This window comes from Anguilla rostrata, chromosome 9 (genome assembly GCF_018555375.3).
Source record: "Anguilla rostrata isolate EN2019 chromosome 9, ASM1855537v3, whole genome shotgun sequence".
NCBI classification, from domain to species: domain Eukaryota; kingdom Metazoa; phylum Chordata; class Actinopteri; order Anguilliformes; family Anguillidae; genus Anguilla; species Anguilla rostrata.
Window position 1 is genome coordinate 51197827 of NC_057941.1, and position 22813 is coordinate 51220639.

General features: G+C 40.0%; 5 protein-coding genes and 1 long non-coding RNA gene across 13 annotated transcripts in view; 1 reads left to right on the top strand and 5 right to left on the bottom strand.

Moving 5' to 3' along the window:
* Positions 1-167: 167 nt before the first annotated feature.
* Positions 168-1962, bottom strand: LOC135264111 (cytochrome c oxidase assembly factor 4 homolog, mitochondrial). Of its 2 annotated transcripts, none has more exons than XM_064352772.1 (2): positions 1731-1962; positions 168-1230 (listed from the first exon to the last, which is right to left on the bottom strand). In XM_064352772.1, the coding sequence occupies exon 2, from the start codon at positions 1214-1216 to the stop codon at positions 974-976; it is 243 nt and encodes an 80-aa protein (XP_064208842.1). In that variant the 5' UTR covers positions 1217-1230; positions 1731-1962; the 3' UTR covers positions 168-973. The 2 variants fall into 2 exon arrangements, with proteins under 2 accessions (XP_064208842.1, XP_064208841.1); XM_064352771.1 differs by having other exon boundaries at positions 168-1238; positions 1731-1958.
* Positions 1963-3975: 2013 nt separating this feature from the next.
* LOC135264112 (uncharacterized) overlaps positions 3976-22813 on the top strand; it is a 247325-nt gene continuing 228487 nt past the window's right edge. For all 7 annotated transcript variants that reach the window (XR_010332603.1, XR_010332605.1, XR_010332602.1 and 4 more), the window contains exon 1: positions 3976-4128. This is a non-coding gene — a long non-coding RNA (uncharacterized LOC135264112). The remainder of the gene's footprint in view (positions 4129-22813) is intronic.
* Positions 5039-7635, bottom strand: LOC135264104 (olfactory receptor 1D2-like). Its single transcript, XM_064352764.1, has one exon. The coding sequence runs from the start codon at positions 7563-7565 to the stop codon at positions 6588-6590; it is 978 nt and encodes a 325-aa protein (XP_064208834.1). The 5' UTR covers positions 7566-7635; the 3' UTR covers positions 5039-6587.
* On the bottom strand, positions 10231-11585 carry LOC135262466 (olfactory receptor 6N1-like). The gene has a single exon (XM_064349484.1). It carries the CDS (start codon positions 11535-11537, stop codon positions 10560-10562), a length of 978 nt encoding a protein of 325 aa, XP_064205554.1. The 5' UTR covers positions 11538-11585; the 3' UTR covers positions 10231-10559.
* Positions 14265-15349, bottom strand: LOC135262529 (olfactory receptor 1D2-like). Its single transcript, XM_064349543.1, has one exon. The coding sequence runs from the start codon at positions 15327-15329 to the stop codon at positions 14265-14267; it is 1065 nt and encodes a 354-aa protein (XP_064205613.1). The 5' UTR covers positions 15330-15349.
* On the bottom strand, positions 17801-19063 carry LOC135262467 (olfactory receptor 1D2-like). The gene has a single exon (XM_064349486.1). It carries the CDS (start codon positions 19015-19017, stop codon positions 18040-18042), a length of 978 nt encoding a protein of 325 aa, XP_064205556.1. The 5' UTR covers positions 19018-19063; the 3' UTR covers positions 17801-18039.

A 22813-nucleotide genomic window follows, 5' to 3' on the forward strand; every position in this document is an offset into this window, starting at 1 on the left:
ATGCATTTGGAAGCACTGTGATAAATTGTTATGCTTTGTTCCCTGTAAAGATTGCTTTTTTTAAAATAAATAAATTATCAATAGATAATATTTTGCATTCCCGTTGAGCTCCTAGGATTCTTCACAAGAATTATTAATATTGTATTGCTAATATGAATGAACTTCCCTAACAAACAGATGGATCATTTATTGTATTTTTGGAAATTCCTGAGCTCTTGTAAGTACACAAATCACAGTTCCTTACAGCTTATTCAAAAGCCACACAATAAATTACATTTCTCAAAGCTGCAGTAGTTGTTCCAGGAGACAGAAATTAAAAGGACAGGAGATTACTTAACTTGAGAATCATTTAAAAGAAAATGAAAAATTTGTGACTTCTCAAATTCATGTCAAATAAAGACTGGTTGGAAAGAGGAGAGGAGCACTTATGAACCACACTGAAGGAAAGGCCATACAAAAAAACTAGTGTCCCATTTCCTCTGTACCAGCAAAAGGAATTCATATCAATGAGCAGGGCCACTAAAATGAAAAGATGCCAACAAATGCCAGACTTCAACTCCTGAACTAAAATTTGGTTTGAGTAGCACTTTATCAACAGCCCAAAATGATGCAATCTATGGCACAGGAGCCAAACTTCAATCCTGAAGGGCCAGTTTCAGCTGGTTTTTTTTGTTTTGTTTGTTTGTTCCCTGTACCAGCGGCTCATTTAAGTCATAGATTGGCTAATGAATCCACACACCTCGCTCTCAAGGCCTTAACAGGTGGCTAAATGCCTGTGATGTAATGTAATGGGGCAAAAAAAAAAGTCTTCAAAATGTGATTCCATAGACAGTGAAGAGAACAAAAGCTCTCACTGGCAAAACCCAAACGTTTTGACTATTTTCTTGTTTTTTTATTATTATCTTTTTTAATTTATTTATTCCAGAGCTGAGCTGTAGACCCCATATTTGTTGGGGGTGGGGGTGGGGGTCTACTAATTGTCCTGCGTCGCTCTCTGCTTGGCCAGCTGCTCCCTCCTGGCGTTCTGGAACGTCAGCATGCACTCCTTGAAGTCCCGGACCTGCGGCTGGCACTTCCGCCAATCCTGGTGTTCCGCCATGCACTCCTGCACGGCGTAGTGCAGCTCGGCGCACCCCGTCCTGGAGATCATCTGGTCGACCGGGTCGTCCTCATCCTCGCTCCTGGTGCGATTGTGCGGCGCGGGAGAGGACGCCATTATGGCTCTATTTGCTTTGAAGCTGGCACAAAAAAAACACCAACAAAAAAACCTTGTCGGCTCGGTCAAAATGTCACAGAAAGCATCAAGGGAATGAATGAAATGTCATATATTTCTAGGCCTGCAACACTAAATTCAAATGTGTGTTCAAAACATATTTGAGAGTGTTTCAAATATAAAGTGCAATTACATTTAATTTGTAAACAAAATACTTCATATAGGTGACCTCCTTCTCTTGGGTCCTATCCACTGACATACCCCCTGAAAGCTTACCTATTTTCCCACAATATGTGGCCCATACACACACTGCACACGCACACACTCTTTGATGTGCGCATGTTATTGTGAACTGTATTCTATTGTAGGCATTAAATGTATAACCTCAGTATACTTTTCACCTAGCTGAAGTATACTGAAGGACGGGACGTTAAGGTTGATTTATAAAATCACAATATTGCAAGCCTTCCCGGCTGTCAAACACGTCAATTGATATGTTAGCTTGACTGCTACTTACATAGTTCAGATCACGTTGGAGTCCCTGCTCTTGTACATTCAAATTTAGCCCACTAGCACACTTAAAACACTCATTTTACAGTTGCAGCTAAAAGTACGACATTCAACTGTCAGTGTTTTATTGTTTTTCGCAGGCTACATTAAAGTAGACCAATTTATTTAATTCGTTTCGTTGCACAGTGAATGTCCTCCATCACGGGGACCGATTTACTGAAAGGACAAGGAAGTGCGCTACATGAAAACGCGTCTTTCCTGTTCTGTTAAAAAGAGGTGGTGCTACGAGATCCTGTTCTCACAGGAAACCGTGTCAGTGAATATGAGTGCCTGCGATATATTTTACAAACACATGAGGGTAGTGTGTCCACACTTACCCAAACATCGCTGGAAATTTTCGTATTGCTTGTTTAGTCTGCAGTATCATGTTATTTCTGTCGTCATCATAAGCAAGTGTATAATTTTGACAGTGTGCCTGCCTGACGTTTTTTATTTTGTGTGTGTCAGAGATGTCTACTCATCAAATTTGAGTATTTTAGATTCACTAAACGGCTGTGTGTCATTTTAAAAAGCCACAACAGCCCTCATTCCTATCTACTTTACTTGAGTAAATTGATCTTTAATTTTATACTGACAGTTAGTGAACCCACATTGTTGTGCCTCAGGGCAATGCAATGTAATGTCATAAAATTTTAGAAATCTGACACAGTTTTTTTTCTTTTTATTTTACGGTCAGAAATCCCCCATATACAGTATTATGCTCTCTTGTGTCTTTAGGGTCACATGAACAAAAAGACATGACTAGCGATGTTCAGGCCCCTATAATGCTTTATGGCATAAAGCCAGACATTAGTTAATATGGCTTGAGGTACTGTTTCTCTCATAATAATATATTCTCAGTGAATATGCTATAGGTTATTTTCACCTGTACAGCTTAATTAGGATCTCACTGAACATGAAGGTCAGTGCACTTCTGTCCTGCAGACCAACACACACACACACACACACACACACAACCACATGCACATGCACACACACACACACACACATGCACACGCACACACACACACACACACACACAAACAACCACATACACATGCACACACACACACACAAACACACACATGCACACGCACACACACACACATGCACACGCGCGCGCACACACACAGTATCTGTATATTAAACACACACACACATACACATGCACACATGTACATGCGCGCACACACACACAGCTAATAAGCTATAGCCTATATATTATATTCAATGGAACATGTAGCCATACCCACAGATACTTGAAAAAAAGTCACAATATAGGCAAACACAATGTATTTCAAACCTCTTACTACTTCTGTCCTTACAGTCCATGATATTAGCAGATACGTTTTTAAACAACGTTTTAGAAAAGCGCCACGTCAAGGATGAACATGCACACATTAACAGACAGGTACATTGATGCAAGGAGAGGTAGCACCATCTAGTGGAACAAAGGCTGAACTGTAGTTGAACGAGGCGATCCAATTGTGGATGGTGAGGTTTATGTAGGCGGTCAGTTTCTGGAGGGCAGGTTATTTTTCAGATCGCGTAATTTGGCTAATCAAATAATTAAGAGCAAAAGTTAGTATGGAATTCATAAATAGACATTGACCCCTTGCCCACTACAGGATTAACCATTTTCACAACTTTATTTGCCCCATATAGTGTTATATATTGTTGGGGAAAAAAATCATATATTGTAAAAATGAAGACATTTTGAAAATATTATTCAATATATTTCACAACAGTGTATATTACAACTGAACAACTGGAAGTGGCTGTAATTTGTCCATATAATATGAAGTGTTCCAATATCTTGATAACATAATTAATTTCTGTATATTTTCAGTATACATTCCATCTCTGTCAGGGGATGCTGTACATGTTTTAGCCATGGGAGTTCGTTTGGTCGTACTGCGTTCACATGTACCTGTAACGGAACACCACGGCCATCTCGCTGGTAACTGAAAAGAACAGGAAAACAAAACAGACTCAAAATTTGCCAGTTCATCTTTTTAATTTCACAGAAAATCCTGTGACACTTGGATATCTGACATTTCCATATTACAGCCTTGAAAGGACATGTGAAGTGAACGTAACCTAAATAATTAAAAAATTCGCATTACCACCATTGTTCAATTTCACTCTTGAGGCCGTAGCTTACACGTAAATAAGGAAGACCGTGAAACCAACCAATCGTATAACGCAACCAATTTAAACAGGACCGGAAATGTCGAATCGGAAGCTGCGAAGCGGGAGGCAACTTCAGCGTCGTCTCCTGTCACGAGATCTGTAAATTGAAGCCACTTGGAAGAACGCCAGGATTTCGTTCAAGAATGAAGGGCCCTGCTGGAACTTTACGAAAGGTAAGCTTTTTATATCTAATCGCGAACTACGTGTTAGGCTACTGACTGTACCAACCTCTCGCTGACCTGGCTAGGCCAATTTAGCTAAAGGGCAAAGAGCATTGACGGCTTACGTCCAAGCCCTTACCATTTTAGCTGAAAACACTTGCTGCTGGAAAGATTAAAAATGCCCTGACACAGCACATTTAACGTGACCAGTTGTGCTAGCCATGTTTGAAATCTCGCTTCCTCGTTCGTTTGTTGCCTATTCAGTGGTCAAGATGCTGAATCACGTTCTAAGAGGCTGACCAAGGCGGTTTTCCCCCCTTATAGAATGTATATAGAATGTTAGCCGTCTTATGTCGCTCTAGATATGAAGGTCTGTCAAGCGCCTCGATGTCGTAGTAAATGTAAATGCAGCACGTCAAATACAAAAAAAACCATTCTAATTGTTTGTCTGAAACGGCTAATTAAGCTCAGCGGGAAGATTCTACTCGCTTGTTAGCCACCTCACAGGTAGGCTTACCTTCTCCACAGGTAGATCACGGCAGAATTTCACTGTTTGTTGTGTATGATATTATGTTACTTGGCAACCCTTTGGGGACACAGTTATAATTTGAAAACTGCTCCCCTTAAGGAGCTGACTAATGGTGTAATTCCTGTGGCGAATAAGAAGTAGGCTAAATCAGTGAGGTTAGAATACTCATTATCACCTATAATGGCAACCAAGGCCTGCTGAAAAACTTGTAGGCCTATTTTGTAGTAATGTAGAAGTTTGGCATTCACAAAAACATTTTTTTTGTGATAACAGGATGTATTTATTTTTTTATGGAGGAGCTGCTGAGCGTTTAAAAGGATGTGGTAACTGGCAACATGTAGGCAAAATAATTTGAAATAAGAATTATTGCACACTGTAATGTTCTGTGTTAATTTGACTTATGTAGATTCATCGGCCAGGTTAATAAGTACACCCACTTGTTTAGGCCAATAGCCTTCTCTTTCAAACAGCGAATCATTTGGCTGCAATTCAGTTTATAAAGCAGGCAGGCATGGTGCTGAGGTTTCGTTTTTTTTATTCTACCAAACTTCAGAAAGGGCAAAATGCGTGATCTAAGTCAGTGGTCTCAAACTCGTTGCCATGGAGGGCCGTGTGTATGCAGGTTTTCATTCCAGCCAATTAATGCTGCCTTAATTGAGTCCAATTACTCATTCAGCCATATGCATTTAACTGCATTGAAGCACAGAATATAAGCAAGTTTTTATTTAGACAACATGGGTCACCATAGACGCCGGGTCACCATTATGTGCAAACCTGCATCCCGAATTCAGCAAATAATTGAACTAATTATATAATCAAGATCTGAGGCTGGAATAAAAACCAGCATACACACAGCCCTCCATGGCACTGAGTTTGAGACCATTGCTCTAAGTGACTTTGTGACTTTGACAGTGGTGGTGATTGTTGGTGCCAGACATGCATGGTTCCAGCATCTCAGCACCAGTTGCCCTCCTGGGATTTTCACGCACTGGAGTCTCTGGAGTTTTCAGAGAATGGTGCTATAAACAAAATGCTTCCAGCATGCGGCAATTCAGTGGCCGAATACACCTTGTTAATTACAGAGGTCTGAGGAAAATGGGCAGACTCGTTCAAGCCACCAGAAAGATCGCAAATGCCCCAAATGACAGCGGTTTACAACAGTGGTGTGTAGGAGGTCATCTCTGAACGCACAACACGTCGACAACCACAGTTATTTCACACATTTTATTCAAATGGGGTTGTACAAATGTATTGAATGTCTCATTAGAAACTCAAAGGCGTCGGCAGATTTTTGATAAGGTGCAAAAACTGTAGAGACTGCCCAGTGGCTAGTCCTGCAAATACACCGGGATAAAATGGTAAGATGATGTGACCCAACATTTGGCCTAGCACTGGCCAAGCCTATAATAATCCCGTTGAATTTCTTTATTAAATTTTAACTTGTCAGGGGACTGATTGGTTTGACATGCCCCTTTAGACCTGTTGCATCACACCGAGTGTTTAATCAACATAAGGATGACACATTTTCTATGCATTACTTTGCATTCTATATTTCGGTCTTTTGTTTTTATTTATCCTTAATTTTTACCAGGAAACCCCATTTAGATTAAGAGCTCTTTTCAAGGGGGACCTGACATACACACAGACAGTCATAATGACAAAACAAATTAAGTCTTGAGAGATTAAAACCGCGGTCAAATACGGTATAACATAAATCGACTCCTTGTAGTCTACTATAGACTTCCGGACAGAGATTTTGGACCTTGACGTTTGGCCTCAACTGCGCATGTCTATGTGAACTTAGTGAGCTGAACTGTACTTTACAGTAAAATACAGCTTTATAATTCCGCAGAGAAATGCGCAGTTGAAGCCAAGCACCAAGGTCTCCAAAGAAACTGATGCTATTCATTTCATAATGTAAAATTTTCTACATCCTTTCAGCCTACACCTGCCCTGTCCACGCTGCTATTTTGGCTTTCTGGAGCATAGCCAGTATTCTGTTCTTGATTTCTTTGGTTGACAGGGAATACACAATGGGGTTCAGACAGGGCGGGATGCACGAGGCTAACGACAAGTTCACCATTCTGACATCCGGATCGATGCGAAATAAGAACAGTCCAATAATGAACACCGTCAAGATCGGCACGTAGAAAATCGCCACTAGAACGAGATGCTCTGTGCACGTTGCAAGTGCTTTGTACCGGCTCCGCACATGTTTCATTCTAAACACGACTGTCAAAATGCACACGTATGATAACACGATGAAACTAAGGGGTCCAAACACAATAATTAAACTCAAATAAGAAGCGGCGGCCCACTGCAATCTGTTGTCATTGCAGGACAATCTGAACACTGGCGCGTAGTCACAGAAATAGCTGTACACTTCGACGGAATCACAAAAAGACAGTTTTGTCATGATTACGGTCGTGAACACATTGATGCTTATACAAAACGACCAAACAATCGCTAAAATAATGATCATGCTCGTGGGCGTGTTGATGGTACTGTGCCTCAGTGGGAAACATATCGTAATTAACCTGTCATAAGCCAGTACACTGAGGGAAAATGACTCTAGCGATACAAAACAGTAATAAAAGTACATCTGTGTCAAACATGCATTGTAGGAAATAAAATTATCTTTTGCGAGAAACATCTTGATCATATTAGGAATAATGGCTGTACTTATCACCGTGTCAACAACCCCTAAATTAGCAACCGCAATGTACTTAGGAGTGTGTAGGCGGAGGTCTGTCCATATAATGGAGAGGATAAACGAGTTGGACAAAATCGTTACAACATAAACGACGGTTAAGAAAATTAAATATAAATGAGAAAACGGTAAAGACGTAAATCCGACGATGTAAAATCCTTTCGGCAAAACGATGGAGTCGTTAAAGTTGTAAGTTCCAGAAACTCCCATCTCGGCCGTCCGCTGTTTAGAATCATCGGCGCGTGCCTGCCGCAGAGGGTCTGAGACAGAAAATGGTGTATTTCTGAAAGACACAGCACATGCGGGACATCAGAACCTCCCAGTATGCCACTTCAGAAAACAAACAAAGTTCATATATGAAGTTCATAAAGTTACATGATAACCACCAAAGGAATCAACTGGCTACTATAATGGAAAGCTGTGATTAAAAAAAAAAAAAAAATAAAAAAAAAAGGCTACTTCTGTAATTTGCCTACGATATGAAACATTAATTTAGAAAATGAAGAGATGCTGTACATATATCAAGGTAGCCAAAATGGTGTGAGGTTTATTTTGTGACATACGTGTATTATACCATCGAATAATCAACGAAAAACTAAAACAAACTCGGAACTATATGGACTTTACTGCAGGATAATGGAGAGTCAGCCTTCGAGCGCAGTGTTCAATCTTTCCTAAACATTTCCCTCCCATAATTCCAATTTATCAATATCAATAGATTTTGTTTTACTAACGGAATGGATGTGTGGTGCAATTTGGCTGTAGGTGGAAAATGCATTGTTCAGAGTTGGTTGTTTACTTATGTGCATCGAACGGCCCACCGCAACCACCTCCCACGACTCAACCTAGAGTCCCGACCCAAGTGTTTGGGAACCGACTTCCCAGAAAAGTAAAGTTGCCATTAACTTCGCAGTAATGGCGACGCGGGATTGCTTTCCGTTTTTATCAGCTGTGTCGTGCGAAACTCTTTTTGCTGTTTCTTGCCTTGCTGCTCCGTAAAGCGTATTTGTGATAGTTCTCTGCAAAAAGCGCCATAAAAATGAAGTAGAATTGAACTGAATGGAATTTGTCAGTGCAATGAACTGCCGTTGGCCTGTTTCCCTGTTTGTATTGCATGTTTTCTTTCTGAAGCTGGTGCAACAATAGTTCCTGGGAGGGGAAGAAAATGATACTATGTTCTATCTATTCAGGTATATTAAATTAGCCTACACTTTGTATACATCCTTTGTGTAATATAATGACCTACTCCCTTCAGACAGCGTAAAGGGGTCGTTGAGCAGGATATACCACAAACGTTTAATAAACTGTCTTTCGTACGCAACTTCACACCGCATTTCAACATCACTGAAAGAATAATCCAAAAGAAACACTTCCGACCGATATACCAACCTGAGGCTCGTGATCCTCCAAGTTTGTACTGTGCTTCGAAATTTATAACCGTGAGCGCACCATTGGCTGCGCCTGCACGGGACGAAAACAATCACGACTTTGCTGTATGGGAAAAAAAGAAAAAAATGGCTGGTACAGCAGAGCTCTGTGTGCAGTGTGCTCAGTTGCGTATTAGCAACTGCACAAAATAATAAACACCCTTGTCTTCCGTTAACTGTCGCGATCGGACAATTTTAGAATTTCCTCCGCAATTCACACTCGGCCGTTTCCTTTAACGCACCCGATGAATTCTCGGATAAGAATTTACCCAGCCCTTGAATGGGACTAGCCGCACAGCTGGCTGTTGAGGCCATCTCTTGAAACATTTAACTCCACCAATGTATGGACGTATGTATATCGAGGAACTCTTCGGGGACGTCATTAAAATATGAAAACTGCACTTCCGTGAAGTAGTTAAGGCATAATCCCATCGGTAAATGCGGTTAATTAGTCAGGTTGTAATTTTTGTTAATTAACCATAAATATCATCCCAGCCCTTGTTGACATCCTATATTAGCAGGGCCCAGATTTGGCTGAGGTCCTGCTTGTGTCCATTATTTTATAAATGAGAATGAGAGTTGTTACTGTAGGCATTGCCGCAGAGGTGAATTTGAAAATGCTGTTTGGAAAAAATATAATGAATATAAAAATAAAAATAATGTCTTTGTCCATACATTTTTTTTTTAAATTAACACGGCCCTATTTTTATGCAACACGTGCAGGTCGTTCCAAACAGTGTATTTGTGGGGGGGAGAGAATGTATGCTTGAAGGCAATCTTCCAAGAATCAAGAGCTTGTGGAAGTTTACAAGCTTTATGGGAAGCTTTGTGCAGCTAAAATCACATTCTAATTAAAACATTAGAGCACCATATGTTTCAAAAACTCTATTGGGAATATTAAACCGAAGTGTTATTTTCTGATAAACACTTAAACATTTGTTTAAGGAAATTAAATTCGTTGTAGTCTCTAATAATAGTTGTACTTTTTACATATTCTATTTCGTTTTTTTAGATAACCTGTCATGTTTTGGGGTTAACACCGAGGGATAATATTTATTATTTTTTTGTTGGTGCAAACTTATTTTATTTTATTTTTTTACTGTGATGACTTGTAGGAGGAGGAGGCATGGCGGGGGCGCCTTTGAAATTGTATTCTTACATTTTGTCAAAAAAAAAAAAAAATTAAGTGATGGAATTCATATTTCACCGGAGAACAGAATATTTATTTTGCGTTTGTACTTTCACACTGTCTGAAATACAAGCACGGCTATCATAATTTGCTATCATAAAAATTAGTTTGGGTCATGGTTTCGCACTTTAAACTCGAATAAATATTTGAATAATTTCTTTTCTAGTATTTGATTGAGTATTATTGACAAACATTTTATTAAAATAAAAAAAGAATAAGTCATTTGAAAATAATTCCCAGTGAAGTTTTTTTTAAACCTTTATCTTTATTTAACCAGGTAGGTCAGCTGAGAACAATGTCTCACTGACAGTGACGTCATGGTAAATTACACTATTACACAAACAGACCAACAAGGGACATTGAAGCAGTTGACACCAAATAATAATTGAGACAGCTCACAATCCAGCGTTTAAACATTCAAATGGTATGGCTATGGTAGGGTGACGGGTGTGGGTGTGGGATCATCTATTTCAAATAAAATGCAGTTCATACTTCATTACATAGACACGCGCAATTGACGCCAGACGCAAAGACGCCTAAACTGAGTGAATGCGTCCATTTGAAAGCATTTATGGCAACCTTCTATGTCTACGCCGGCCCTGACCACGCTACTACCTTAACTTTCTGAAGCATGGCCAGTATTCTGCTCCTGATTTCTTTGGTTGACAGGGAATACACAATGGGGTTCAGACAGGGCGGCATGCACGAGGCTAACGACAGGTTCACCATCCTGATGTCCGGATCGACGCGGAATAAGAAAAGCCCTATTATGAACAACGTCACGATGGGCACGTAGAAAATCGCCACTAGAACGAGATGTTCTGTGCACGTTGCAAGTGCCTTGTACCTGCTCTGTACGTTTTTCATCCTAAACACGGCTGCCAGAATACAGACGTAGGATATGACGATGAAACTAAGGGGCCCAAACAGAAAAATTAAACTCAGAGCTGTTGCAGTGGCCCACTGCAAACTGTTATCATTGCAAGCTAGTCTAAACACGGGGGCGTAGTCACAGAAGTAGCTGTACACATTGACCGAATTACAGAAAATCAGTCTGGTCATGAGTGAGGTCGAGAACAAAATAACACTTACGCAAAACGACCAAACAGTCACAGAAATACTGATCATGACGGTGGTTGTGTTGATGGAGCTCTGTCTCAGTGGGAAACATATCGCAATTAACCTGTCATATGCAAGTACACAGAGGGAGAACGACTCTATTGAGACGAAACAGTAATAAAAAAACATCTGTGTCAAACATGCGTTGTAGGAAATGAAGTTATCCTTCGCGAGAAACGCCTTAATCATTCCAGGAATGACTGTTGTACTGAACACCAAGTCGACGACCGCCAGATTAGCCACTGCAATGTACTTTGGAGTATGCAGGCGATTGTCTATCCATATGATGGCAAGGATAAAGGAGTTGGACAAAACCGTTACAATATAAACGACGGTTAGGAAAATAAAGTATAAATTGGCAAACTTTAAATACGTAAATCCGATAATATAAAATCCCACAGGTTTACTGACGGAGTCGTTCGTAATTGAAGCTGCCAGAACTGCCATTGCACACGTGCGGCGTTCAGGACCTCCGCGTGACTGTTTTCTTCGTCTGCGCCCTGGGAGTGAAATGAAACATGCGAATGAAAACATACAACCACGTGACAGATTAGCCAAATGACCGTACCGCTTGCGCGAATTTAGGCTACATTATACATTTCGATACGATCGTATCTATACTTGCACAGATTAGGCCACATTTAAAATAAATCTATAGCTGTATATTTCAATTGAAGCAATTCAGGATGTGTACATTTTCAAGGATACATTGTCAGCGGCCTTACCTGGAATCGAACCGACCGCTTATGAGTTTTTAGCCCATTTCGCTACTAATTAGCCTATACTACACCGATAATCGAGCTATAGCCATTCTCCGCGCCAGATGATTAATTTGCACTGCAGTATACCTTTAGAGCTTGGGAGGCTGACACACGTTGCAACGTAAATTTAGCACAGTATTAAAATTAATGTTCTTTAAAAGACTAATTCTTTGTTTAATCGCATAACGCCTAACTGCAAACTAAGTGTTGAACAATGTTCTGCGATATCCGGGTGGTGGACACATTTGTCTTTTAATGAAAAGTTACGAACCAATGAGATATATTATTCCAAGCGTCACTGACATTTACGGAGCCGTGTTGATTTACCATTGGTAATCTAATTCGGAATTTACGCACGACGATATAACACTCAAAATGTATTCTGAAACCGTTGGGCTCCAATGCACCATTGTGACACACACCCATTAACTGTCCTGTGTCCATTCTAAACAAGCATGCTCATTGGTCTTGGTGTTGGTGTCCGCCATTCAATCCGCTTATTGTAAGCTATTTATCGGATACTGAACTAATAGAGTTACAAATATTTAATTAAAACAGAAATATATTCAAAAACAGGTCAGACTTCCTCACAAATAATTATAGGACTATCACTGTAAATTATTTAATGCAGTTTAACGACAAATACAGCACTTAAATACAAATACAGACAAATACGTGTAGGCCTAGTTTTTATAGTAATTTAAAAAAGAACCACGAAAAACGAGAAACAAACCGTGAGGTCATGTCGCATCCGACATTGGGTCGACCGTCTCCTCCACTACCTGTAGCGCTCCTGTGTTATTTGTGAAGTGACACTGCCTTCAATAGACTAGGACTATTCTTTTCGTGGGCTATATCCGGGCATAATGCAGTTAATATATGACCGAAAACACAGAGAAGTGCACAGTGTCGAAGCTGTCGTTGGTTCGGGTTTTTTCCCCCTCACTAAGCTCTTTTCTTTTTAAATTCCTGCTGAAAATAATAATAATAAAATAAAAAAAAGTTTATAATACCTGTACGACGTCCAGAAAACTTCCACCTATGGCGAACAGCAATCAACCTGATCGGCGGTTTTTACTTAAGCCACGAATATATTTTGGCCAAACTTCAGCCTGGCCTTGGCTACATTAAATGCGATCATGGGCTTTGCTCGTACATTTTCTAGTATGCCTGCCATTGTTCTCCTTGATTATCGTATTTGTTGAACTAGCTGTAGGCATTCCACATAGGTTATGTCGAAGGTACACGCGCGGACACACTCAAACTCGGTCCTGGTGCATGATAGAACTTTTTTAAAAGGCTGAATTAACGCGGAGTAGTATTTGTGCGGCAGGAAGACGCTACCCACCAGTTCTCCTCAGCATACGTCACTGGCGAAACCCGTTGGTCTTAATGTGCTTCTCTACTCGTACTGCTGAATATATCTCCTGGTGTGTGCGGACTGGGTGTACTTGGGAATTCGTCTGGGACATCAATTAAAATCCGTAACTACCTTTCCTTCTGAGTATATAATCCCATGAGTATGTAAGAGATAATTATGAGGTCACAGTTTACTTTACTCTTATCCAGACCTACCTACAAAACATCATTTTACGCGCAATGTATTTCCACAGAAATTCGTCTTAGATCTCGCCTACCTTGCTCATGCGTACAACGGCAGTGTCCGCATGGCCATTACATTACATTACCAGTTAAATACCATGTAAAGTGTTTAAACGATTACATAACCGAGGAAAATGTACAACGTAAATATATTTAAGCAGAAAGGAATGTTACAATTACAATCAGAATTTTTTTATTAAATATTTATTATACAGAACTACTTTCATGCAGGGTTTGTGTGGTGAGTTCGTTTAATATTTTTCCGATTTCTGATGGGACCGCTTTTCTGGTGCAATGAGTGAATTATGTTTTTAACCAAATTTTACCAGTTGAGATTAACTTGTAATGTACAGCTCCCTCTTCATCTGTCTGCCCCCCAGATACAAAAACACACACACTTATTGCAACAATAACACGTCAGTAGAAAGCCATTCTTTAAATGGTAAATGGACTGCATTTATATAGCGCTTTTATCCAAAGCGCTTTACAATTGATGCCTCTCATTCGCCAGAGCAGTTAGAGGTTAGGGGTTAGGTGTCTTGCTCAAGGACACTTGGACATGCCCAGGGTGGGGTTTGAACCGGCAACCCTCCGACTGCCAGACAATCGGTCTTACCTCCTGAGCTATATCGCCCCCCTTTAAAATTAGACCCAGGAGATGTATATGTATTACCTTTATTTAGCCTGGTTGGTCAATTAAGAACAGGGTCTTGCTGATGGCACATTAGAGTATTACACGAGCACATCGCAAGACGATAAAAGAGAAAATGAAAATAATTAAGACAATTCATAACGCAATATTCAAATGGGATTAATGGGGGTGTGCTATTGCTATTTTTACTTTCTGGAGCATAGCCAGTATTCTGTTCCTGATTTCTTTGGTTGCCAGGGAATACACAATGGGGTTCAGACAAGCCGGGAGGCATGAGGCAAACGACAAGTTTACCATTTTGACATTTGGATTGACGAGAAATAAGAAAAGTTCAGTGATGTACAGCGTTATGATCGGCACATAGAAAATCGCCACAAGGACCAGATGTTCAGTGCAAGTTGCAAGTGCCTTGTATTTACTCTCCACATTTTTCATTCTAAACACGGCTGCCAGAATACACACGTATGATATGAGGATGAAACTAAGGGGCGCAAACAAAATGATCATACTCAGAGAAGAGCCAGCGGCCCAATGCAGTGTGTTATCGTTGCATGACAGATTGGTCACGGCTGCGTACTCACAGAAAAAGTTGTACACGGTAAGGGAATCGCAAAACGACAGTTTCGCCAATATCAAGATCATGAACACCATGACGCTGACACAAAACGACCAAACAATCGCTAAAATACTGATCATGCTTGTGGGTGTGTTGATGGTACTATGCCTCAGGGGAAAACATATCGCAATTAACCTGTCATAAGCCAGTACACTGAGGGAAAATGACTCTAGTGCTAATGAAGAGTAATAAAAAAATATCTGTATCAAACATGCGTTGTAGGACATGAAGGTATCTTTCGTCACAAACGCGTTGATCGTATTAGGAATCAAGGATGTACTGGACATCAAATCGACTACCCCCAAATTAGCCACCGCAATGTACTTCGGTGTGTGCAGGCGATGATCTGTCCATATAATGAAAATGATAAAGAAGTTGCACAAAACTGTTACGACATAAATGAAACCGAGGAAAATTAAATATAAATCACCGAACTTTAAATACGTAAAACCGATAACATAAAATCCGGCTGGTCTAATGATGGAGTCGTTTGTGATCGAAGTGGCGAGAATTGCCATTGCACGTGCGCGGTGTTCAGTGCCTCCGCGTGACTGCTTTTCGTCTGGGCCCTGAGAGAGAAACAGATGAAAGTAAATTAAAGAACACATCCATCCGAGTGGCACTTCAGACTAATGTTCCAGACACGTTACCTCCCATTTACATTACATTTCACCATTTAGCAGACGCTCTCATCCGTTGTTTCACAGTTTACATTTTTTGTACAGTCCATTTATATAGCAGTAGCCTATGTTTACTTCAGAGCATTTCGAGATTAGTAGCTTTTAAATTGTAGCCTACGTAGTCTGGTAAATGGTAAAATGGACTGTATTTATATAGCGCTTGTATCCAATGCGCTATACAATTGATGCCTCGTATTCACCAGAGCAGTTAGGGGTTAGGTGTCTTGCTCAGTGACACTTCGACACGCCCAGGGCGGGGATGAAAACTGCAACCCTCCGACTGCCAGACAACCGCTCTTACCTCCTGAGCTATGTCGCCCAATAGTCTGTAGCCCAGCCAGCAATCGAATCCACTTTTGAGTTATAGGCACAGTTCCCCAGCATTTATTTACGCAGATAACCAAATTACTCATTGTCTGGACTCGCTGATTAGTTTAATTTGGACTGTAATATCGCCTACTTTCAGAGTATGGGAGGCTAATACACGTTGCAGCTTTTCTCTGTCAGTCTCTGAAATGTATAAACGCGTTCTATTAATTGAAACGATCGAACGAGATTTCTTTACTCCATGCAATATGGATTTTGAAACATAGCGCATGTTGATCGGCTCCAACGTCACGTCATGACACACCACTTATTCTATATCACAAATAATGCTCACGTTTAGGCGTAGAAGTCAGATGTGGTCTTACTGGAAAACTGTGAAATATTTCATAATTGAACGAGAAATACAAAATTTATACAGTATTTACACAAATATATGTAGTTCTGATAACGAATTAACCACTTAAAAAAGAGATCCGAACCGTGCTGGTGATGACACGCATGCGTATTTGGGTACACCGTCTCTCCCGCTGCAGATATCGCTGTTGAATTGTTTCCAAATTGATGGCGCCTTCAACAGCGCAGTTCCTTCAATAGGCTGTATCCAGGCGTGATGCAATGGAAACGAACACAATGCATAAGCTGTCGTTCGTTTTTTGTTTGTTTATTCCCCCCTCAATCAAAAAGCATTAAATTTGGTTTCTTGATAATGCTTGTACGTTTTCCAGATAACTTCCACTATTCATGAACAGCTAGCAAGCCGGTACGATTATATTCACGTAGTAGAATTAACGCAGCAGGAACACGCTACTTGCTGGTTCTCCCCAGCATAGGTCCGTGTCGTCACCCGCAGGTCTAATGAGCTTCTCCACTCATACTGATGAATATATCTCCTGGTGTGTGTAATGCGCGTACCTGGGAATTCTTCTGGGATATCCATTAAAATCTGCAGTTGCCTTCCATTGCGTGCCGAATTTAGAATCCCTCAGGTATAGCCTTTGTTTGAGGCATTGATGAGGTCAATGTTAACACAGCATTCTGGTTTTTAACAGACCCTCTGCTCCAGACACGCTGACACACCTCATTTTCCCTGCAATGTGCTATTTATGCCGCAATTCAGATTAGTTAACCATGCCTTGTTCAATCTGGACACAACGGTTGTGCCCCACCTGGGTATGAAGGTACGACTGTTGAGTTGCAAGCTCCGTTTCCTAATCATTGTGATGCGCTCACGTTCGGTCCCACAGTTGTATATGAAGGCCTTGTTGACAAATTGCCTTCGAACAGGGTCCATTCTCGCCCAGTCCCTGAAATGGTTTCGGGTACAAAAAATAGGACGCACGAATATAGGTCTTGCTTCAAGCCAGAATCTCTTTGCGTCTAAGACTCTCTGGCTGTCCTGACGTGACCACTGTTCTTGACAGCCAGAGAGTGCAACCAGCGAATCAGTTTGTATTTTTTATTTTTTAACTATTTCAAAATTTACAGGTGAGATTAAAATGTACAGCTACCTTTTAATCTGTTTACCCCACCCTCTGTGTTACACGTGCATGCCCCTGCACACACACACACACACACACACTAAACAGACTAATTTGTTACAACAATAGAAAGGCTACTCATGAAAGCAACGCAGTAGCAGATAACTTTATGAAATACTTCATGACAGAATATCTCAAATATAATTTGTATCTCAACAAACATGGCACGCAAGTTATATTACAGTAGGCTAAATTAATATTGTATATTTAAAAGTACTGTAGGTACGTTTGTGTAATTTTTCATTTAGATTGCTCATGAAATGGCTTCCTCCTTATGGATTTTGCATGCAAGGGCAGCCCCCCTACCCCCCAACCCCCCATGCGCACACAAACCCTCACACACGCACACACACTAAGCCCCCTCTTGTGAGTAGAGGCATAGCCAATAATTTAGGCTAATTAGTTATTCATTTTTTCATTTATTTTTTAGGGGTAGGGGTGGTATGGAGGACTAAATGTGCTAAAATGAAATAAAAAAAAATAAATGTAGAATCATATAAATGAATAATTAAATTGGTCAACAATTAAAAAAATACTTCATTTTATCTTGAAATAATTAAACGATTCACAGCTCATTATTATTCTTTTCACGATAAAGTTATCATATTTTATTTCATAATAACATGTTTTATTTCCGTAATGACACTTTTCCGAATGACTACTTTCCGAATGGCGTTTTTATTTCCGAACGCCCTTTTCATCTACTTTGCGTTTGACGTCACATAGACATGCGCATTTGTGGCTAAACAGCAAGGGCTAAACATTAATGGAAGCTACGCCTGCCCTGCCCACGCAGCTGCTTTGACTTTCTGGAGCATAGCCAGTATTCTGTTCCTGATTTCTTTGGTTGCCAGGGAATACACAATGGGGTTCAGACAGGGCGGGAGGCATGAGGCAAACGACAAGTTTACCATTTTGACATTTGGATCGACGAGGAATAAAAACAGTTCAATGACGGACAGCGTTATGATCGGCACATAGAAAATCGCCACAAGGACCAGATGTTCTGTGCAGGTTGCAAGTGCCTTGTATTTACTCTCCACACTTTTCATTCGAAACACGGCTGCCAGAATACACACGTATGATATGAGGATGAAACAAGGGGGTGCAAAAAAAACGATAATACTCAGAGAAGAGCCAGCGGTCCAATGGAGTGTGTAATCGTTGCATGACAGATTGGTCACGGCTGCGTACTCACAGAAAAAGTTGTACACAGTAAGGGAATCACAAAACGACAGTTTCGCCAAGATGATGATCATGAACACCATGATGCTGACACTAAACGACCAAACAATCGCTAAAATACTGATCATGCTTGTGGGTGTGTTGATGGTACTGTGCCTCAGGGGGAAACATATCGCAATTAACCTGTCATAAGCCAGTACACTGAGGGAAAATGACTCTAGTGCTAATGAAGAGTAATAAAAAAATATCTGTATCATACATGCGTTGTAGGACATGAAGGTATCTTTCGTCACAAACGCGATGATCGTATTAGGAATCAAGGATGTACTGCACATCAAATCGACAACCCCCAAATTAGCCACCGCAATGTACTTCGGTGTGTGCAGGCGATGATCTGTCCATATAATGAAAATGATAAAGAAGTTGCACAAAACCGTCACAACATAAATAAAACCGAGAAAAATTAAATGTAAATTACCGAACTTTAAGTACGTAAATCCGATAACGTAAAATCCGGCTGGTCTAATGATGGTGTCGTTTGTGATCGAAGTCGCGAGAATTGCCATTGCACGTGTGCGGTGTTCAGTGCCTCCGCGTGACTGCTTTTCCTCCTGGCCCTGAGTGAGAAACAGATGAATAGCAATCAATGGTAAATGGACTGCATTTAAGTGCGCTTTATCAAGCGCTTCAATGTTCCACTCTTACTCAACTTAGGATTAAGGTTTCATTGTCTTGCCAGGACCTCGACATCCCGGTCGGGTTTAATGCAACCTCCGACTTCATACACAGTCTACTCCTACTTGGCCTTCGGGATAATCATCAACCACTGTACATTTAGACTAATGTCCTGAAAACGTATCGCTCTATTTGGCTAGTTACATTTAACATTTAGATCTTCATTCTCTTACACAGTTTATATTTTTCTATCAGTTATTTAATATGCATGTACCTATGTTCCTATAGCTTCAAGATCATACTTTCAACGATAGCTAACTATTCAGTGTCCAGCTGGGAATCAAAACCCGAATTTATTAAATTTGACACGTTCCCAGCAATTTTTACTGGAACAATGCCATTGTTGGACAGCTGATATAGTTTAATTTGCTGTAAATCGCCTACTCAGAGCATGGAGTAACACACGTTGAATTCGTTAGTCATAAGTATAACGCGTTCTCTTATAAACTAACGCATGGATTTTCTGTATCGGTGCAATACTGATATTTGGAACAGGAGCATGTGGTTAATCGGAATTCACAGTGTGAAATATTTTATAATTGAACGAGAAATAGAGAATTTATACCGTATTTACACCAATATATGTAGTTTTGATAACGAATGAACCACTTAACCACTTAAAAAAGAGATCCAAACCGTGCTGGTGATGACACGCATGCGTATTTGGGTACACCGTCTCTTCCGCTCCAGATATCGCTGTTGAATTGTTTCCAAACTGATGGCGCCGTCAGCAGCGCAGTTCCTTCAGTAGGCTGTATCCAGGCGTGATGCGATTAATTTCTTACCAAGAACACAAAGAAATCGAACACAATGCACATGCTGTCGTTCGTTTTTTGTATGTTTATTCTCCTCTCAATAAAAAAGAATTAAATTTGGTTCCATGATAATGCGTGTACGTTTTCCAGATAACTGGTGAACAGCTAGCAAGCCGGTGCGATTATATGCGCGTAGTAGAATTAGCGCAGCAGGAACACGCTACTCTCCGGTTCTCTCCAGCATAGGTCAGTGTCGACACCCGCAGGTCTAATGAGCTTCTCCACTCATACTGATGAATATATCTCCTGGTGTGTGTAATGTGTGTACTTGGGAATTCTTCTGGGACATCAATTAGAATCTGTAGTTGCCTTCCATTGCCTGCCGAATTTTGAATCCCTCAGGTATAGCCTTTGTTTGAGGCATTGATGAGGTCAATGTTAACACAGCATTCTGGCTTTTAACAGACCCTCTGCTCCAGACACGCTGACACACCTCATTTTTCCGCGCAGTGTGCTATTTATGGCGCAATTCATATTAGTTAACCGTGCCTTGTTCAATCTGGACAAAACGGTTGTGCCCCACCAGGGTATGAAGGTACGACTGTTGAGTTTCAAGCTCAGTTTCCTAATCATTGTGATGCGCTCACGTTCGGTCCCACAGTTACATATGAAGTCCTTGTTGACAATATGCCTTCGAGCAGGGTCCATTCTCGCCCAGTCCCTGAAATGGTTTCGGGCATAAAAAATAGTACGCACGAATATAGATCTAGCTTTTAGACCGAATCTCTCTGCGCCTAAGACCCAGATTGACAGTGCACTGAGTTGGGCTACTGCCCCCATATATACAGTAGGCCCTCAGAGTGAATATAAGGCTTTCACCCTGCACTCATATGCACTATATTTTTTTAAATGAGAACAAAATAATAAAATTACACAAATGCAAATATTTAGAAAAAATATTAAACAATAAATTAAAATCTAAATTACGACAAAATTAAACATTTAGAAAAAAATGTAAATTATATATTGTATACATTTTTGTTAGAAATGGTTTAGAAAATATATAAAAACCTATGATAATTTTCAAAGTCATTTATGTATTTTTTATCTGTTTAAATATCGTTTTCATAATGAAAAATGTCCTAATGTGATAAATTATGATTTTAAATTATTTATTATTTTAATCATTAATTATTTTTTTATTTTTGAAAAAATAAAATATGATTTATATTTAATATAATATATATTATGAAAGATATATGAATTAAAACGAATTGAAAGACATCCTAAAATTTACAAAATTATGAAAAATTAATAAAATAGAGAAACATGCACATGGTTAAAAATTTATGTAAATAAGTAAACAAGTAGCCTAAATGAGTAAATAGCTAAATGGGTAAATAGATTAATAGATAAATAGTTGAATTAGTAAATAAGTATATAGAAATTGTAGAGCCAGTCTTCGCAGAAGTGGTCCTGAAGTTGACCATGGCAAAAAGGTCGGGCTGATGTGTTCTGCTGCCTGAACGGATCTTACCTGCTTGTGTAGACGTAGAAAATGTGCATTTCATGGTCATGGACAAGTACAAAACGCATCTCTTACTGTTCCTTAACCGTTACGATAGGCTTCCATTCAGTTATAATCAGTGTTAAGGAGCTCTTTGAAAAAATTGACTTCTAACAGGATCTAAATGTGAAATCTGGGAAAGCATACCAAAGCTGTGTAGAAAAAGCAGTTAAATCCAATGTAAAGTGTTTCTACAAATACATAATAGCAGGCAAATGTATAATTTGTAAATGTATGTAATCATTAAAGAATATTACAATTACAATTATTACGTTAAAAAAAGTGTTGAATGTTTATTGCCGAAGGCTGTATGTGGGGTTTGTATTGCGGGTTCAATGTGTCCTTCCTGATTTTAGACGGGACCACTTGACGGCCAGAGAGTGCAACCAACGAATCAGTTTGTATTTTTTATTTTTTATTTATTTTTAAATTTACCAGGTTAGATTCAACTGTACACCTACCTTTTTTATCTGTTTACCCCACTATTACACATGCATTCCCCACCATACCCACACACACACAAACTACTCTTTTACAACCGTAAAAAGGCAACACAAAAGCAACGCGGTATATAACTTAATGAAATACTTCATGACACAATATCTGAACTATAACTTGCATCTCAACAGACATGGCACGCAAGTTATATTATAGTACATCAATATTATAGATTTGAAAGTACAGTAGTTACGTTTGTGTGATTTTTCTTTTAGTTTGCTCATTAATTTTTTTTCCTCCATCTTTTGGATTTTGCATGCAAGGGCAGGCTCTGTCTTCGTAATATAAAACTTTTATTTCCGAACGCCCTTTTTCATCTACTTTGCGTTTTATGTCATATAGACATGCGCAATTGAGGCCATACCGCAAGGACTGAAAATAAATGGAAGCTACGCCTGCCCTGCCCTCGCAGCTACTTTGACTTTCTGGAGCATAGCCAGTATTCTGTTCCTGATTTCTTTGGTTGCCAGGGAATACACGATGGGGTTCAGACAGGACGGGAGGCACGAGGCTAACGAATAGTTCACCATTTTGACATTAGGATCGACGAGGAATAAGAAAAGTTCAATTATGTACAGCGTTATGATCGGCACATAGAAAATCGCCACAAGGACCAGATGTTCAGTGCAAGTTGCAAGTGCCTTGTATTTACTCTCCACATTTTTCATTCGAAACACGGCTGCCAGAATACACACGTATGATATCAGGGTGAAAGAAAGGGGCGCAAAAAAAATGATCATACTCAGAGAAGAGGCAGCGGTCATAAGCGCTGTGTTATCGTTGCATGACAGACTGGTCACGGCTGAG

Bases quoted from the DNA above. Each gene is read 5' to 3' on its own strand.
- LOC135264111 (XM_064352772.1), bottom strand. From the start codon at position 1,216: ATGGCGTCCTCTCCCGCGCCGCACAATCGCACCAGGAGCGAGGATGAG.
- LOC135264104 (XM_064352764.1), bottom strand. From the start codon at position 7,565: ATGGGAGTTTCTGGAACTTACAACTTTAACGACTCCATCGTTTTGCCG.
- LOC135262466 (XM_064349484.1), bottom strand. From the start codon at position 11,537: ATGGCAGTTCTGGCAGCTTCAATTACGAACGACTCCGTCAGTAAACCT.
- LOC135262529 (XM_064349543.1), bottom strand. From the start codon at position 15,329: ATGTGTTCTTTAATTTACTTTCATCTGTTTCTCTCTCAGGGCCCAGAC.
- LOC135262467 (XM_064349486.1), bottom strand. From the start codon at position 19,017: ATGGCAATTCTCGCGACTTCGATCACAAACGACACCATCATTAGACCA.